Source organism: Podarcis tiliguerta, assembly GCF_965153285.1.
Source record: "Podarcis tiliguerta genome assembly, chromosome: 11".
Lineage (NCBI taxonomy): Eukaryota > Metazoa > Chordata > Lepidosauria > Squamata > Lacertidae > Podarcis > Podarcis tiliguerta.
In genome coordinates this window covers 13,314,992-13,334,920 of record NC_139544.1, presented here as the reverse complement: position 1 = coordinate 13,334,920, position 19,929 = coordinate 13,314,992, and the positions used below count along the sequence as shown (strand labels likewise).

Below are 19,929 nucleotides of genomic sequence, written 5' to 3'. Positions count from 1 at the left end.
ATACAGTGGTACCTCGGGTTAAGTACTTAATTCGTTCCGGAGGTCCGTACTTAACCTGAAACTGTTCTTAACCTGAAGCACCACTTTAGCTAATGGGGCCTCCCACTGCTGCCGCGCCGCTGCTGCACGATATCTGTTCTCATCCTGAAGCAAAGTTCTTAACCTGAAGCACTTTTTCTGGCTTAGTGGAGTGTGTAACCTGAAGTGTATGTAATCTGAAGCGTATGTAACCCGAGGTACCACTGTAATGATGAAACTAGGCAACTCTACTACTTTTAAAAATATGGCAGCCCTCATCCTTTCTGAAATATGGCAACTCTAAGCATGAGACTTAATCGAAGAGTCAGGGGTTCGAGTCCCATGCTGGGCAAAAGGTTCGGTTGGACAAATGACCCACGAAGCCCCCTTCCAGTTCTTCAACTCTGTGCTTCCAGATCTCCATTTGCTCTCCTCCAGATGCGCGCGCCCCTGCCCGAACCCGGCCACCCTTCCCCTCACGCCTCGCGGAGGCGCGCCCCCTGCTTCTCCGCTTGCTCGGCGCGAGGGATCGCGATAGCGGCGTCGGGGGCGCGCCTTCCCCGCCCCTCGCCTTCCCTTGGGGGCTGCCGTGCGCTCGCTCCGTGCACGCGAGGAGCAGCGTCCTGGCTGGGCTGACTGGGCTGGCCGGCGGGCGAAGGGAGGCGCGCTCCCAGCAGGCGGACTCAGTCGGCGCCGCCGCCGCGTTCCTCCCCTCGGGCAGCGTCCGCTCGCGGGAGGAGGAGGCGGAGAGGAGGCGGCAGCAGCAGCAGCTTCTCCGTCGCTCGACGTCCAGGGAGCCCGCAAGAAGGCAGCATCCTCGGGAAGCGCCGCCAGCAGCGTCCGCCACCTTCGCCAGCCGAAGAGGCGAGGGTGGCCACAAAGGGCTCTTTGTGCGGCGGCGGCGGCGGCGGCCCCTTCGTCCTTCTCTCTTGGCCGGCGCCAGCATGGGGGCAGCCAGCGCCACCTTCGTAGCCGTGCTGGCGGCGTCCGCCTTCGTCCTCTTCCTCGACGCGGCAGGTAAGGCTGGAAGCGCCCCGACGGCGGCTCTCGGGCTGCAGCAGCAGCAGCAGCACCGCCGGTCTTACGCCGCAGTCGCCCCGACGGCTCGCCCGTTTCCCCGTTGGCCGACCCCCGACTTGCTCTCGAGTAGACCCGCGCCACGGGATGCCGTCGAGGGCGCGCGCCCTCCATTTATGTCTTGGAAGGGAGAGCTCTCTGGACTCCCTCAGCTGGGAGGATTACTCTCGAGTAGCCCTATGTAGACTTCGCCCCAAGAGGCGTCGAAAACCAGTTGCTGTCTAGGCAAAGGCGCGCAGGAGGAGTAAAAAGGAGATTTTATTTAGTTTTTTAACTCGGGAGTAGCCCGATCGGAATCCGTGGCAGCTCCGTCGAGGGGCGAACCGGTTGCTCTCGAGTAGTCCTGCTTGATGCCTTTTCACATCGGGTACAACGGCAGCCTTGGGGGGGGGGGGAAGAGCCTAGGAAACTTGCCACCGCGCCCCCTAGGAAATAGTTTATCTAGGTAGGACTTTTGAAGCTTGTATGCTTACTCGGATGTAAGTTACCTAGGTAGGACGTTTGAAGCTGCGCGCTTTTTGATCCTTACTCGTAAGTAAGTTATCTAGATAGGACTTTTGAAGCTGCGCCCTTTGTGTGCTTACTCGGAAGTAAGTTACCTATGTAGGACTTTTGGAGCGGTGTCCTTTTTAATGCTTACTCGGAAGGAAAGCGCGCGGGGCGGCTCACTTCCCAGGATCCGCGCATCTTGAGGCGGAAGAGTCCGTCTCGTTGGGTTACGCGAAGGATCGCCGTCGAATCTCGGGCTGTATTGTACTTGGCGCGCAGAAAGGCGCCCTGCAGAGTCCATTGGGGGCTGCTGCTCTCCTGAAGCACCATTGAACATTTACGTCCGTGCACTCGTGTTGGGAGTTGCCCTGCCAAACCCTTTCATCTGCAAAAGCCCAGCAGCGCCATCCGGCCCTCCTCTCTCTCCATCCCACCCCCACCCCCTACCCCTTATACTTTATTGTGCAAAATAAAAACATCGCAGTATTCCCCACCGAGAGGGAGAGAAGATGGGATGGGGAAGGTGAGCATCGTGATGCGTAATGGTGGTTTGGAAAGTTTGGGCAGAGTTACGCGGCTCCATCCAGCGTTACGCGCGCGCCCCCGCCCCCGTCTCTGTAGGAGACGTGAAGTTTTCACCTTGTGGAGTGAGGAATCGGGACAGGAGATAAGGAAATAAAGGGGATTTCCTTCCTTTTAATTGCACATTATTTTCCAGTGGGGTTTTGGGAGAGGGCAGACAAAATGTTTTGGGAGCGGAGTGCCTGCCTCTTGCAGTATGGGCAGAAAGTCCATCACCATCCTCTTGCAGTGGGGATAGTGTGTTGTTGTTTTGGAGTTTTGCCCTTCTTCCCCCTTCCCACGAGTGCTTTTTGTGCTTTCGGAGAGTGCCATTTCCTGTGTGTTACCTGACTGACCTAACCCAGAAAGAGAACAGAGAGGATCACAGAGCGGGGGCGGGGAGCCCGGGCGATCAGGAAACATTAGGATTCGGTTCAACAAGCCTTGCGATTGTTTGGAGAGCCTGAATTCAAGCGGCCCTATTAACATCTGACCTTGCACACTGGCTGGCTGCTGCTGTTGAATGCTTGCCAGCTCGTCCGGCATCTCTCTTTCTCCCTGCCTTAACAGCAGCAAGATTTATGGGAGCTCTTTGGAGAGGGAGGAGCCCGGAGTGTGCAGAGTGAATATGAGACTGGTGGAAGACTTAACAGTCCTTGCAAAAGCAATTGCCTGATCTTGCATTTTATGTCCAGCTGTGGATTTGTGGCGCTTTCTTCTCAGCCTTGCGTTTTATCCCCTCCACCCCAGGCGCTGTTAAGACTTAGGTTAGACTGAGGCTTTGATCCTGGGGCAAAATAATTCTACGGCCAATCATCCTCTTTCCAAGTAATTTTTTTTTGTGTGTGTGGCTCCTTTGCACTCTTAACTTTGGCTAGATTTGCCCAGCAATGGCAGAGAGATAATACAAAGTCATTTCCCACACCTTTGAATCATGCTTAATCACTTGGCCGCGGGGTAATTTGGCGGGTAGCCAGTGGAGCTTCCATTTGTTTGGTTTTATTTTTTTAAAAAATTGCATTAACTTTGATTGCCCTGAAAAGGAATCCCATCCCCGATAGAAAAATAACAGGCCCAAACTGCAGATTAGAGAGGGCCTGTTAATCAGTTGCATGTTTAAAAGAACTTTTCTCTTCCTTTTGTTGAACCCTCTAATCCATTTACCTCCCCCCAGGAGGTGACAGATGCCTAGATTTCCTGTTATTCAGCTCCAGGGTCCCAGGGTCTTGCCATTTGTTGCTTTAGCATAGGGCAGGAGATAACATTTCTGCCTTTTTTTTTAGGGGAAAACCTTATGGCTGCCTTGAAGGACTCAGGGCAAGGTTGCAAAATCAACAATATATATATATATATATATATATATATATATATATATATACACACACAAGTTGCAAGTACCCTGGATTCTTCCCCTCCCTTCTCTGGGCTTTTGTCTCTGTTGGGGAGGCACCTTTATCATTCCCAGACTGAAATACCCCCAGGACTGAGAAATGGCTGAAAATATGATAGAAATTATGTGTGCATGTTCTTTAAAAAGACTTGGGAGCTGCTGGAGTGAGGATGGCTGGCTGCTCTTGTTTGCTGGAAGTTCCAGGCACAAAGTGAGATATAACCTCCCACCCCAACCCCATTTCCTTTCAACAGCTGGATCTGTTTTAGGGGGCCAGCCCTGAAAGCTCCAAAAAGCCTCCCGCCCCTTGTTTCTCACCGCAAGAGATTCTCCTTCCTCCTTTGACAGATTTCAGGCAGCTCCCTTCACTCAGTGTCATAATGGAGCCCTGTTCTTTTTAACAAGAGTTACTTTTGCTCCGATAACTTGACTGACCTTTGTGCTATTATGAATATATACTTGTTCTTCTTTTTCCTAAAAAAAAAATAATCACGGGGGAATGCCGTTTTTGCAAAATACTGGAAATATTTTGATTGAGAAATCAGCAAAGTTAGGGGTCAGCTTTCAAGTCTTTTCCCCAGAAGTGCATTTTTATTTTTAAAGAATCTCATGTCTCTTCCATCTGCAAAAACGTTTTTAGTGTGAGATTCTAAATTGCTGTTTCCAGGTAATGGTCGCACCTTATTTACTATGGAATGATTTGACTCTCTTAAAAAACAACAACATGTTGCACACAATTTCAGATAGAGAAGGATTTGTTTGCTTTCTTCGGGGTATAGCCTCTTCGTGGGATGTGTTGGAAGTTTGTACTTCAAAGGGACAAAGAGTGCCAGCCTATTGAGTAGCGTAGAAAATATCCACATATGTTTGTGGTTTACTTTGACAAAACGACTCTTGCTGGGACTGGCCTCTCAGAATTTCAGTGCAATAAGTTTGCCTTACCAGCTGTGGGACTTAACACAGTTCACTTGAAAAGGGACGGGTTGGTGCTGTGCAAGCCACTCTTGTTGACCACATGGAAAACTCTCCCATGTTAGACAGGGCATCCATAGATGTGCCCCAGTTGCACAGAGACTCGCTTGCTTGATTTCTCTTTCCCTATTTTCACAATGAGCCAGCGTGGTGTAGTGGTTAAGAGCGGTAGAATCGTAATCTGGTGAACCGGGTTCGCGTCTCTGCTCCTCCACATGCAGCTGCTGGGTGACCTTGGGCTAGTTACACTTCTCTGAAGTCTCTCAGCCTCACTCACCTCACAGAGTGTTTGTTGTGGGGGAGGAAGGGAAAGGAGAATGTTACCTGCTTTGAGACTCTTTCGGGTAGTGATAAAGTGGGATATCAAATCCAAACTCTTCTTCTACACAAACCGAGCCTCCACATAATCAGACGCTCTTGTGGAGGTTTCAGCAAACATGATAGGCTATTTGCATGGTGATGGAGAAGCCTTTGTATTAGACATGCACCATGGTTTCGTAATAATAGTGGTACCTCGGGTTAAGAACTTAATTTGTTCTGGAGGTCCGTTCTTAACCTGAAAGTGTTCTTAACCTGAAGTACCACTTTAGCTAATGGGGCCTCCTGCTGCCACCGCGCCGCTGCCATGCGATTTCTGTTCTCATCCTGAAGCAAAGTTCTTAACCCGAGGTACTATTTCTGAGTTAGTGGAGTCTGTAACCTGAAGCATCTGTAACCCGAGGTACCACTGTAATAATCCAGAAGTTGGTATGATCTGGAGCTATAAAGCTAATTAAGTCATGGAAATTTACTGTTTCATCTTTATTTGGGGCATTACCCTAAATAAAAGGAGACTTAAGCCTTCCTCTTGATCCATAGGAGTGTACCTTGTACCTTCATGCCTTAATTGCAAAAAAACCACAAAGTTAATTGGAAACATTAGGGAGAAAATGGGGTGCATTTCAGACTGATGTTTAGCACTGTTCGCTCAGAAACAGTGTTCCCTTCACTCTTAACAGGGTTTACCTATTTAAAATTGCAGTATAATGTTCTGATCTTATGCACTTTTAGGGTGCTTCAGATGGGGGCTTAATATTCGAAACAGATTGTACTGATATTGCAAATCAGTCATGAGCAGCAGTATGGCTTCTTTTTAACTTATCCCATTTTCTGTGGATAGGGTAAATCTGGATTAAATAGGGAAAATACATGCTGAGTGACATTTTGATGCCAACAATGTCTTCCAAAAAAACCAAAACACTGCAAAAAACAACAACTTGCATGACTGAAGAGCACTGGTATCACAGTGAACATTCATCTGGAAGCACACTTTAATTCATTTTAGCTGTAAGACCTCCTTCAGTCATACTCACCAAGCCACATGGGAGCTGCTTTCCTATGGTATAGTCTCACATATTTGTTGCATAGTCCATGGGTGGGCAAACTAAGGCCCGGGGCCCAGATCCAGCCCAATCGCCTTCTATATCCAGCCCATGGACGGTCCGGGAATCAGCGTGTTTTTACATGAGTAGAACGTGTCCTTTTATTTAAAATGCATCTCTGGGTTATTTGTGGGGCCTGCCTGGTGTTTTTACACGAGTAGAATATGTGCTTTTATTTAATCTGGGTTATTTGTGGGGCATAGGAATTCATTCATTTTTCCCCCCTTCAAAATATAGTCTGGCCCCCCACAAGGTCTGAGGGACAGTGGACTGGCCCCCTGCTGAAAAAGATTGCTGACCCCTGGCATAGTCCTTTCAAACGTAATAGTTATCCCCCTTCCCACTGGGGTGCCCATCAGATCACATGATCATTCCCATTCACATATGTACAGTCATACCTTGGTTCTAGACTGCCTTGTGACTCGAACATTTTGGCTGCTGAACGCCATGAAACTGGAAGTGAGTGTTCTGATTTGCAAATGTTCTTTGGAACCGGAACATCCGATGCCGCTTCCAATTGAGTGCACGAAGCTCCTGCAGCCAATCGGAAGCCCTGCCTTGGTTTTTGAACGTTTCTGGAAGTCGAACAGACTTCCGGAATGGATTCCGTTTGACAACCAGGGTATGACTGTACAGCAATATGTGGCTTGCTTTCTGTGGGTACATGGTGGAGGCGAACAATGCAATCCTATGCTTGGCTACTCTGAAGTAAGTCCTATTAAGTGGAACTTACTGGCGCACAAACATTCTGAGCCAATGTTCCTGGGATCCAGCAGTTCATTCAAGTAAATGTAGACAAGTAAATGGCATTGAATTAAAATACGGCTTGTCTTTTGGGGGGTTCAATAGATTGCAACAGAACATGTTTTAAAGCAGCAACAAAACACCAATAATATCAAGGGGTATATTCTGAGCATAACTAAGTCTGGACCCAACCTGTAGGATTACAACTGAGCAGTCCTAACCTGAGAGTTAAGGTGCACCTAAATTTGTGGAACTTATTCCTGAATAAATATGGCTATTGGATAACTAACATCATGAGTAATGCCACTTAGATTGTCAGTCATTCAGTTTGTAATGAATTTTGCATTGCAGGCTTTAATGTGAAACTGTTTCACTAGTTACAAAAATCCATCTCCTTTGTTTTACAGTTAAATTAAAGAATCTTACGTTTGGGTCAAAGAAGCAGTTAAGACTTCCACTAAAAATAGTTCTTCCCGGGCAAGTCCTGGTTTTTGTGTTTTTTTTAAAGCAGTAGTTATGTCACAAATGCTGGGATTCCACAATCTTGTCTTTTGCGGAAAGCACAGAAATGTGGCAGTAGGGGAAGAATGGAAGATTGACAAACTTGTCAGATTAATCCTATTTAGGAAGCTTTCAGTTGTTTGCAGGAAAGCTGATCCTACTTTTTAAAAAAATACATTTCACTCTGGGCAAGGTGTTAACAGCGCTGAGTATTAGTCGGATGTATGGAAGCAATTTGATAACTAATTACAAAATGAGCATTCATGCTCTGGGTGGCTAAGATTAAAATGTAAAAAAGTTTTTGTTTCCTTGTGCTGCAAAATGTGCTTGATAAATGTGCCCTAGATTTCAGGTCCTCTTGCATGTAGTTTGGATACAACTGCCAAGTTAAAAGTTTGTATTCGGTGAACTCATAAGTTAGAAGCATGTAGCACCTGAAATATAGAATTACATTCCAGAAAAGAATACTAAGTTTTTCTCACAGGACTGATCATTATAAGCATAGCTAACATCTTAAAGGAAAAATGCTACATCTTAGCCATCGTTTAGAATGTCTTTGAATTCTGATATGTTTGTTCCATATTTTACTGTTACTTTGGTTCAAATTCTGTTACTTTTGTAGTAGGCTTCCTTGTGTCATGGAAGGAGGTGCAATTTCAGCTTGTTTGTTCTCCCTGGGCTTGTTTCTTTATAAAAGGAAGCTGTCATTAAGCTCAGTATGTCTGGAAAGTATGCAAGTACCCAAGTCTTTCTAATCCAGTGAGTACAAACTAGTTAGGGCTTCAAAGGAAACGAATGACAGGCTTTTGCTGCAATGAAAGAGGCAGCATTGTTTGTTAATCCTGTTTTTTATTGTTATTTAGACTGCTGGCTCCTGTAGCATACCCTGTAACCATTTGGAACAAATAGCAATTTGACATAAATGGTTGTCTTTTCTTTGTGTTTTGACTGAACCATGGGAGAGGTTTGAAGTTAAAGGTCCCTTCCCAGCTTACGCGGCGTTTACCTTTTGTGCAACTTTTTGTCTGATTTTGAGTCTTTTGCCCTGCTGTCAACAACCTGCTACCCTACAGATATTTTGGGCTCAGTTCTTGGGAGTCGTGGTTTGAAACGTCTTGGGGGCACCAGGTTGGCGATGAGTGATTTAGCCTGTTACATTTTGTATTTTAAAAAAATAACATGTAATTTAGAATTTCCTCCAGCGCCCTCACTTCAAAATGAAACCTGTAGCTTATCAGAAGGTCTTCTGTCTTCATAGAAAAAGAAACAAATGTTTCTACTAGGTTAATGTTTCATTTTGAAATTTGCAAATAGGTGGTTAGAATAACCATTTCATGCTTTGTCACATTTCAAGTTTTGTGAGCTGCTTTGAGCTCTGCTTGGTTATTGGAAAAGCATCATACAAATGTTGAATCAAATAACCTACCCTATTGAATACAATGGTACCTCAGCTTAAGTACTTAATTCGTTCCGGAGGTCCGTTCTTAACCTGAAACTGTTCTTAACCTGAAGTACCACTTACGCTAATGGGGCCTCCTGCTGCCACCGCGCCACCAGAGCACGATTTCTGTTCTCATCCTGAAGCAAAGTTCTTAACCTGAGGTACTATTTCTGGGTTAGCGGAGTCTGTAATCTGAAATGTATGTAAACTGAAGCGTATGTAACCCGAGGTACCACTGTATGGCCAAATAAGCTAGTTAACACTGTGATTCCTTGCACACTTATTGACAGCTGCTTCAACTGTGTGGGGGAAATCCTTTTGATTTGCATTTTTGGATGTATCTATATGACAGATGAAAATTTAAAAATAAATGTAGCCAGGTTGCCAAAATGTGATGAACTTGAATGAAAAGATCCTGTGAGACAATAGCATGGAAAGAGGTCATTGTTTGCTCAGTTTTCCCCCCTAATCCTTTTGAAGAAAGATATCTTCAAGAAAGCTATTTGACTCTTGTGAATAACAGCAAAAAAAAGAAAGCACTACTAAATTATCTGGCTGCTTTGATCATCAGAGATTGGTTGGTCAAGAGACCCCTCCAACTTGGACCAAGCTGCTGGTGACAACGTATTTCTATCACATTAATAATAATAATAATAATAATAATAATAATAATAATTTTATATACTGCCATATCCCCGCAGGTGTCAGGGCAGTTCACATGATAAAATCACAATCTAAAAGCACAAAATAGATAATAGAAATAAAAACAAGAAGAACCCAATAATTCCCCCTCCCCAACACATTTTAAAAGGGTGTCAGCCAGCCAAGTGCTACAACCATTCACCATATCAAACATTACCTCTATCAACCCACAAACCATCACCCTTCAGCAATATTACAATAGTGCCCACAACTCCATGTGTAATAATTGGGGTAATACCTTTTCTCTGACAAAAAAATGATTCCCTACTCCTTGGACCCCTTCTTCTGTTGCTGTGAACTCAGTTTCTTTCTTCCCTTCACTTCCTTCTCTACCAGCCAGACTAAGAACATAGCAAGGTCAGGCATTTTCTGGAGCCCAAAGACTGGCAGCTGTGCTGTTATTTTCCCTTGGCGTGGGAAGTCAAGAAGGCTGGAGGCAGCATGAGAGAATTTTCACTTTGCAATGGCTTGCTGCTTCTGGGATTGGGGGGCCAACTGAGAGCAAAACATTGGAGGTCCCCTACTCGCTTACAAATGGTGAGCTTTTTATAGAGCTGCAGTGGTATCATACTTGAAATAGACTTCTGAGTAGTCTACGGCTTCTTTCTTTCTCTCTGTCAGGCTTCTGTTGGAAGTTTTGATACCACTAGCAGCAGCTACTGCTGCTTTTTTTGGTTGTGTGTGTGTGTTTGTTTAAATGATGGTGCAGTGACACTGCTGGTTTTTATTATGTTGTAGTAATAATATTTTTTCCAATCCAGTTCATTGTGCAAGCCATTGCTTTTGCTTTTCTTTGATTGTAGATTTGCATGTACAGTGGTACGTTGGTTCTCACACTTACCGTAATCCGTTCCGGAAGTCCATTCCAAAACCAAAGCATTCTGAAACCAAGGCGCGCTTTCCCATAGAAAGGAATGCAAAACAGATTAATCTGTTCCAGAATTTAAAAAACAACCCCTAAAACAGCAATTTGACATGAATTTTACTACCTAACAAGACCACTGATCCATAAAATGAAAGCAATAATCAATGTACTGTACTATAAAATAAATAAGACAGTATTGTAGATGATAAAAATTACAATATTTTTTTGCTTGCCTGCACTGATGATAGCCATTGTTTGGATGGGGGGCTTTTATCCATTTCTGCAGACACACAGTCAATCAATCAATCAATCAATCAATCTGTAGCTGAACTGAGTTCCACACAGTCACAAAAACAAATTAACCGAAAAAGCCTCAAACACAAAAATGCAAAATAAATAGCAAAAACAAAAGCACCAAACTTAATCCATTCCGGAAATCAGTTTGACTTCCGAAATGTTAGAAAACCAAGGGGCAGGTGCCCCGGAAACAATAGTCAACAGTGTTTGGGAACCAAGGTATCACTGCAGAATGGAAGAAACCACTAACTCCCTGGGTAAACATTAATAGGGTTATGATGTATCTGTATTATTGTACCCTCTTCTCCCCGTGGTTAAACTAGCATTGAAAAGAACTGAGGTTGTGGTCTTCAGATTTAGCAATAGAGGAGCTATTCTCTCTCTGAGGAGCTAGCATGCAGGGCTGCACACTCACCCATGCACCCCTCCCTGCATGGATGGGATGGCAGCAGCCAGGAAGGGTCCCCCACTCCCTTGCGCGTGTTTACTTGGGATTAAGCCTCGTTGCGCTTAGTGAGAGAGCTCATATCTCTCTCTCTCTCTCTCTCTCTCTCTCTCTCTCTCTCTCTCTCTCTCCAAACCAGCCCTTTCTCTTGAAGAGCCAGTGCACAGGGCTTCTCTTGCCCGGTCTCTCAGTCTGCGTATGCCTCCACCCAGGGCTGTCTTAAGCATATGCTCTGCCGGGGTGTAAAGATCTGCCCAGTGCCCCCCCAGGTTGCCCAGTTCTAGGTGCACTGGAAGGCAGAGCCAGCCAGCCGTCTCAGCATCTCGATGGCTTGGTCACCTCCGAACTTGCAGTGCAGAGCTGCCCGCAGCAGAAGAGCCTGCTGCGACACTCCAACCGATGGGCGGGCTCTTCCCCGGACTCAACTCTGGGGTCCCGGACTCTCGGCCTGGTGCCCTGAGAGCCCAGTGCCCGGGTGCATCGCACCCTTAGTGCCTATGGGTAAGGCGGCCCTGTCTCTGCCCTCTTCATGCCCGCTTGCTTCTCCTCCTCCAGAGAGAGAGAGAGAGAGAGAAGCGTTGGCTCTGAGAAAGGGCTGTTTTTTTTGGGGGGGGGGGAGAGATCGACAGATTGCCAAGAAACAATATAGTTAAAGCTATGGTTTTCCCAGTAGTGATGTATGGAAGTGAGAGCTGGACCATAAAGAAGGCTGATTGCCGAAGGATTGATGCTTTTGAATTATGGTGCTGGAGGAGTCTCTTGAGAGTCCCATGGACTGCAAGAAGATCAAACCTCTCCATTCTGAAGGAAATCAGCCCTGAGTGCTCACTGGAAGGACAGATCCTGAAGCTGAGGCTCCAATACTTTGGCCACCTCATGAGAAGAGAAGACTCCCTGGAAAAGACCCTGATGCTGGGAAAGATTGAAGGGATGACAGAGGACAAGGTGGTTGGACAGTGTTTGTGAAGCTACCAGCATGAGTTTGACCAAACTGCGGGAGGCAGTGGAAGACAGGAGTGCCTGGTGTGCTCTGGTCCATGGGGTCACAAATGGTCGGACACAACTAAATGACTAAACATCATCAACAACAACAACAACAACAACAAAGTCGATCCCGATTGACCTGTTGGACAATGCTGCCCTAAGCCATCTTCCCCCATCCACATTATGCTGTAAATGGGGTTTATTGACAGCCAGGTAAACAATGCTTTTTTTGGAAAGCCAGGTAAACAGTGCTGTCCTTCACATGCTACCCTGCTCCTGGGTTAAATGTGCTGTTGAAACATCATGGAATCCCATGTACGTTTCCTAGCACCTTCCTGTGAGCCGCAGCTTGGCAGCAAGGGTTAAATATGCTGCTCCTTTAAGATAAGAAGAACTCTGCATGATAAGAGCTTCTTTTATTCCTTTTCAAAGTTGCTGCTCTGTCTGACTCTCTGTTGCTTGCTCTCCCAGTAGTCAGTTTCGTCCCTACTTTTAAAAGTATAAATTTAAAAGATTTTACTGCAAGGATTCCGCCGCCGCAAAAAGTTTTGAGAACCACTGAGTTACCTGTTTTGTGCCTGCCTTTAGTTACATGAAATTCAAAAGCTTGCATATCCCGCATTACCAAACTCCTAAATACATCCCCTAATAGCTGTGACTTGAACATTTTCTTCAGTAGTTTAGGCCAATCCTGCTTGAATGTGCTAGACTAGTTTTAAGCCATTCAGTAACAGTTCATCTGGTAAGTATTATTTCACAGTGAAGTGGCTGCTGTAACTGAATTTGCTTGCTTTTCCCAATTTAATGCCCTGACATTATTTTTCTATACTTTTGTGTATTTAACTAGAAGGCTTTGCATGCTGCGTAAAGAAAAGATAAATTCAGCCAGGGTTCTGCAGCAGGTTAGAGTTGGGATTAATTGAGTGTGAAAGTTAACTTTTCAACACAGGCCTCATAACTGTCTAACTGAATCATAAAACTATCCCAGAAAATGTTTTATTTTTTGCATTGTGAAGATCATTCATAATATTTTTCAGGTTCAGAACATTTAATGTTAACATCCAACTTTTTTTCTGAAGTTGTGAACTATGGTTTACGAGTTTGGACAAAATGGGAACCTGTAATTAATGGAATACTTTCTGGTTGATGAATGGGCTTTGTGTGCGCCCCAAAACCTTGTTCTCATCTCAGCTTATTAAGCTGCAATATGATTTTCTGAACACTCCCACTGTGTGCATCACATGTTATCAAATGGTATTTTTACAGTGCTTACCGTTGTGTGCTGGGATGTGAATTCTATGCCTGGTCAAAGATGCACGAGACCAGCTTTCTAGGGCTTGTTGCCATTGCACATAAACTTTTCAGAACACTCCATGCTCAGATGTTATATAAAACATGCTCTTTTTCAATTGGCCTGACAGGCAGAAGGTTCTTTCTTGATGATGATGATGATGATGATGATGATGATAATTTATTATTTATACCCCACCCATCTGGCTGGGTTTCCCCAGCCACTTCTTCCTTTCCTTAAATAAATTTTAAAGGAAATGTATTACATCTAGTTTTCAGGAATCTGCCAAAGATTTTTTTAAAAACCATTATTGATTATAGCCCTGAATGAGTTTTGAGAGCACTTAGGAATAAGTGTCATAAAGAAGAAATGCAAGTGATATTTAAACAAGAATACATTGAACCAAAAATTCAATTTACATGAAAGGAGATTCTGACTAAACATCAGGAAAAAGTTTCTGGCAGTAAGAGCTGTTCAGCAGTGGAATGGTCTCCCTCGGGAGGTTGTGGACTCTCCTACATTTGAGGTTTTTAAGCAGAGGTTGGATGGCCATCTGTCATGGACGCTTTAGCTGTGATTCCTCCATTGTAGGGGGTTGGACTAGATTGGGGTCGGCAAACAAAGGCCCGGGGGGCGGATCAGGCTCAATTTCCTTCAGGATCCAGCCTGGATCGCTGTGGGGATTCTGTTCATTTGGGCTGCACCATTTCCCCCCCTATGCCATTCCACTTCTCCCCCTCTTCCTCAAGGCGGCGCCTCCCTCCCTCCTCCTGGTTTCTCCCTGCCCTGCCTAGAGGAGGAAGGCGGCTGGACTGAGCTGGCTGAGTGCCATTTTAAGCAGCCCCTCTCTGGAGCCAGCTCTTTCGTGACACTCATCTTCCTTCCTTCCATCTGCCGCCACCCTGGTGCTCCTGTGGGCCAGAGAGCGGAGCGTATTAGCTCGCTCTGCCTACCCACGGCAGCAGCAGCAGAAGTGGCAGGAGCGGCGGTGGCAGCCCCAGGGAAGGTAAGCGCATAGGCTCGGGCTGGGGGGGGGAGGACTACTTGCTCCCCTTGCCTCTTCTTCCAGCTCCACCCCCCCCCCGGTGCCGATTCTCCAGCCCGCCACAAGCTCTGAGGGACAGTAGACTGGCCCGCGGCTAAAATAATTTGCCGACCCCTGGACCAGATGAACCCCAGTGTCCCTTCCAATTCTACAATTACAGTGGTACCTCGGGTTAAGTACTTAATTCGTTCCAGAGGTCTGTTTTTAACCTGAAACTGTTCTTAACCTGAAGCACCACTGTAGCTAATGGGGGCTCCAGCTGCTGCCGTGCCGCCAGAGCACGATTTCTATTCTCATCCTGAAGCAAAGTTCTTAACCTGAAGCACTATTTCTGGGTTAGCGGAGTGTGTAACCTGAAGCGTATGTAACCTGAAGCGTATGTAACCCGAGGTACCACTGTATATGATTTTATAGGGAAATTAGTACTGTAATACTATGAAGACTAACAGATTTATTATGGCATAAGCAGTAATTTACTAGAGCCACTTTATCCTGTGCATGAAGTGTAAGCCTCACTCATGAGGGAATTGCAAGCAGTGAGGTCAGAAGAAAAAGAAAAGACAGAGATTGACAATTTAAGTAGACATAGATGGGCAACCAGGTTGGCATGGGCTTGACTGGATCATCTTCCATGTTAGTCGTCTCCCTTCCCCAGATTTCCCAGTAAATGAGCTCTGGCTTTTCTGTCGGCAGGCATGTTTGATTGTTTGGGGTCCTTGTCCCTGTGCAGCCCAACTCATGAGTGATGTAGCTCACAAAGGCATGGCTTCCTTTAAACTCATGCCATGCCTATGTGGTTCTCATTGTTTTGACTCCCAATCCCACATCTTTCCTGTTGTGGTCAGAGGAAGCCTTTGTGTTTTTAAAGCATTTCCTAAGCTCTCGAGAATTACAGTTCTTTCATTCTTTTTTAGGTGTGGGGGGTTAGTAGCTATAATTAATAGGTGTGGTGAGAATTATTATACAGTTGTACCTCGGCTCCCGAACACCTTGGGAGTCAAACGTTCCGGCTGCTGAACAATCGAAAACCGGAATTGAGTGTTCCGGTTTTCAAACATTCTTTTGGAAGCCGAACGTCCGACAGGGCTTCTGCGGCTTCCGATTGGCTGCAGGAGCTTCCTGCAGCCAATCAGAAGCTGTGCTTTGGAAGTTGAACATTTCGGAAGTCGAATGGACTTCCGGAACGGATTCTGTTCAACTTCCGAGGTATGACTGTATATGTGTACGTAAGGGGACATAGCTCAGGTATTTTGTATACATAAGGTACCAGCCTCACTTTCTAGCATCTCCATTTAAAGGATCTTGGTGCCGCCATGATCTGGGACATCCACGGCCTTTTCTGAGCTTGGTACAGTGGGTGTACCACTGTCAGAATAATAATAATAATAATAATAATAAGAAGAAGAAGAAGAAGAAGAAGAAGAAGAAGAAGAAGAAGAAGAAGAAGAAGAAGCTTGCTAGTGGACCCTGAATTTCTGGACTTCAATTCCATCAGTGTCAACATCATAGATATAGATGTATGTATAGTGGTACCTCGGGTTACATATGCTTCAGGTTACATACGCTTCATGTTACACACTCCACTAAGCCAGAAATAGTGCTTCAGGTTAAGAACTTTGCTTCACGATAAGAACAGAAATCGTGCTCCGGAGGCGTGGCAGCAGCAGGAGGCCCCATTAGCTAAAGTGGTGATTCAGGTTAAGAACAGTTTCAGGTTAAGAAAAGACCTCCGGAACGAATTAAGTACTTAACCTGAGGTACCACTGTAATGCCTTTTTCATTGCCTGTTAGTCCTGGCTTTTGCCAAGCCTAGGGGCAAGTTCCTGGGAGTGAAGTGAAGTCTGACTGCTGCATTGTCGGGTATCTGGAAGGTAGAGCTGTGGAAAGCAAAGTGGCAGCAGAATTTCAGTATTGCTCAGACCAAGGAGAAAGCCTGATTGTGGAAGCACATGCAAGGCGTTGCCAAGTTACTTTCTCTCTTCTGTTAATATCTTGCAGCTTCCTGCTCTGGGCAGAGTTGTGTGACTGTGTTGAATCATGCAATCAACACAAGATAATATCACCAAGGCAGCCATCTGTAAACAAACAATAAACATCCATAAAAAATGGCAAAAGTAGTTTCCCCTCCCCCAAATAGGTTTTATCTCGATTGCAGAAGTCATTGTAAGAAAGCTAAAGGACCCTTGGACAGTTTGTTGTTGTTGTTGTTGTTTAGTCATTTAGTCGTGTCCTACTCTTCGTGACCCCATGGACCAGAGCACGCCAGGCACTTCTGTCTTCCACTGCCTCCCGCAGTTTGGTCAAACTCATACTGGTCGCTTCGAGAACACTGTCCAACCATCTCTTCCTCTGTCGTCCCCTTCTCCTTGTGCCCTCCATCTTTCCCAACATCAGGGTCTTTTCCAGGGACGGTTAAGTGCAGTCAAAGGCAACTATGGAGTTGTGTGCCTTATCTTGCTTTCAGACCAAGGGAACTGGCATTTGTCCACAGGCAGCTTTCTGGGTCATGTGGCCAGCAGGACTAAACCGCTTCTGGCGCAACGGAACACCATGATGGAAACCAGAGCGCTCAGAAACGCCACTTACCTTCCTGCCACAGTGGTACCTATATATCTACTCGCACTGGTGTGCTTTTGAACTGCTAGGTTGGCAGGAGCTGGGACAGAGCAACAGGAGCTCACCCTGTTGCGTGGATCCGAACCACCGACCTTCTGACTGGCAAACCCAAGAGGCTCAGTGGTTTAGACCACAGTGCCACCCGCTTCCCTAGTAGTCATTGTATTGCCACCCTGTTCACTGTTTTATTGTGTTGAATCATGCCTGATATCTCTCAGGTTCCAGGTGCGGCACCCATGGTCAGCTTGAATCCTGGCATTGCCCATATGTACCTGGTTCACTCATTCTCCCCTTATGTGTATGGGGGTGTGTGAAGGTCTGCTGCGGAACTGGGTTCTGAACCACACAGGGAGGTATTTGACAACAGCAGGCTCTCCATTTATCCTCCAACGCATTTTGTGTAGGGGACAGGGGGCTTGGAGGAACCGTATGGGGATGTGTATTTGAACAGAACAAACTCCCCATAGCAGACACTCCGACTCGAACACATGCCCCCCACATGCAGGAATGGTAACCAGTGGAGGTGGAGCCAATGGGTTTCTCGTCTACACCTTCTGTGATGATAATTCTGTGCGAGAGGAGAATGAGTGAATATGTTGAGCTAGACTTTTAGTAAAGTCACCACAGTGACTCCGGAATATTTGTTTCCTGGATGGCTGCAGATGGTTCACGCTCCATGTGTGAAGTAAGGATTTGTTGGTTCCAGTGTGCATCAACTTTGCACTTCTAATGACCTTTGTCTGCCATTTGTTGTCTCCTCACCAGATTCGGGGAGAGCCGTTTGAAGTTCCTTGCGATTTCCCTGTCCTGAATAATTTGGCGTCATCTGCAAAGCTGGGCTCCTTCATAACACACCCCTTACTTCATCTAATTGATGAATTAGTGAAATAGGGCAGGTTGCCATTTTTAATTTGTTTATTTGTTCCATTGTTTTATAGGAAGGTGTGCATGTAAGGAGTCCTACAGCTCTTTGTCTTTGAACTCACAGAGTTGGTCTCTCTTCTAATTCTGAGTCACGTCAGATCAGAGACTGCCAAATGGTAATGAAATTTACGTTGGAAAAATGTCCACAGTTTTATTTCTTCTACCTTGTCCCATTGTCTTCCCTCACTGGGCTTTTCTTTTGCAAGTGTGATGGTTTACATTGCCTTTCGTAAAAGGAGAGAGAGGGCGCAAAAAAGTACAACAACGTGTTCGTTGTTTTAACATTCTGTCGTATAATGAATTATCCTGCATTGGTCATAGTTTGGTGGTTAAGAAGAGACTAATGAAGTGATATGATATCTCTACTCTGGTCAGTTTAGCCTCTGGAACGGGGGAGAAAAAATAATTTATTTGTTAATTGAAGCTCAGGGCAGCTTTAAATTGTACTTTAAGATGAAATGCAAAAAACCCCCAAAAACTTTTCAGACATTCCTTTATTTCCTGAGAGCTAATGCAAGTAAACCTTTAAACAGGAAAAAAAAACAAATATTTTTAGTTATAGGGTATCATACATGGCTTCTCCTTCCAGCAAGTTAGAATGCAGAATTATTATTATTATTATTATTTACGTCTTATGCAGTTGAGTATATTTCCTAACTACAGAAATTTTGTGCATTTGCTTGGCTGTTAGATGTTACACATTTGTGGAGAGTGTCTTCCAGCACCATCAGCTGAACTTACCCAAACTGGTTTGAATTTGTTTCTGAGAGAGTCTGTGCTCTAAGGGGCTTCCAGTCCGGTGAAAATATCTAAATAAAATAACCATCATTTAATTTCCATTACATTATGGGCTGGTTCAAATGATGGTGAAGGAGGAAATTCAGTAGGTATATATATGACAGTGCATTTACCCTTCTTTGACACCCCTCTCCCCAAAAAGACAGTCTGTATAAGTTTGCTAAGCTGTGTTTCCATGGGATGATCTGGTGGAAGTTGTGGCAAATTCCAGGTAGTCAAGATCTATGACACCCTTGGGAGATCTCAGGGGAATCAAGACAATACTTTCATAATGGTCTGAACTTTATAGAAGCCCTAATCTCTAAACCAGGCAGAGGGCCTTCTTAGTGGTGGCGCCCACCCTGTGGAACGCCCTCCCCTCAGATGTCAAGGAAATAAACAGCTGTCTTTGACTTGTAGAAGACATCTGAAGGCAGCCCTTTTTAGGGAAGTTTTTAATGTTTGATGTTTTATTGTGTTTTTAATATTCTGTGGAAGCCACCCAGAGTGGCTGGGGAATAAATAATAACAAATTATTATTATTATTATTATTATTATTATTATTATTATTATTAGGGCATGAGCAGTATCCCAGCTCTGCTTTTAAGCTAGCTGAGTGCTAGCTTCAAAATGTGCCTTTTGTTGTTACTGATTAGTTTCTGTGAGGACTATGTCTGCTTAATGAGCAATGAGGAAATGGCAGAGCCTTGGATTTAGGTTTCTGCTTGAAATGTTTTCCTAATGGGAGATGAGGGACACTGGTGGTGCTGTGGTCTAAATCACTGAGCCTCTTGGACTTGCCGATTGGAAGGATGACAGTTCGAATCCTCACAACGGGGTGAGCTCCCGTTGCTCTGTCCCAGCTCCTGCCAACCTAGCAGTTCGAAAGCACACCTGTGCAAGTAGATAAATAGGTACTGCTGCGATAAGAAGGTAAACAGGGTTTCTGTCACGGTGTCCCGTTGTGCCATAAGCATTTAGTTCTGTTGGCCACATGACCCGGAAAGCTGTCTGTGGACAAACGCCAGCTCCCTCGGCCTGAAAGCGAGATGAGCGCCACAACCCCATAGTCACCGTTGATTGGACTTAACTGTTCAGGGGTCCATTTTACCTAGTGAGAGATGAAGATGTGAAAGCCTATTCCTCTGGATAGGTCACAGCTGTTGTTGCTACAATTTATTAATGAATTACTCTCACTTAGATTGGGCTTCAGCCATTTTGGGGGGGACCTGGGGCTCTCATGGCATATTCTTGACCCAAATTTGCTCTAAGTGTCTAAGTTACTGTCTGACATGTCTGAGGGCTGGGATGTAACTGGATGAAATGATACGTTTTGATAGTATTGCATGCACACATGTACATTAAATGT

General features: G+C 45.3%; 1 protein-coding gene across 1 annotated transcript in view; it reads left to right on the top strand.

Moving 5' to 3' along the window:
• Positions 1-686: 686 nt before the first annotated feature.
• ROR2 (receptor tyrosine kinase like orphan receptor 2) overlaps positions 687-19,929 on the top strand; it is a 158,737-nt gene continuing 139,494 nt past the window's right edge. Inside the window, exon 1 of the mRNA XM_083403890.1 lies at positions 687-1,035. Coding sequence (XP_083260016.1) covers positions 963-1,035 — 73 coding nt within the window. The 5' untranslated portion in view covers positions 687-962. The remainder of the gene's footprint in view (positions 1,036-19,929) is intronic.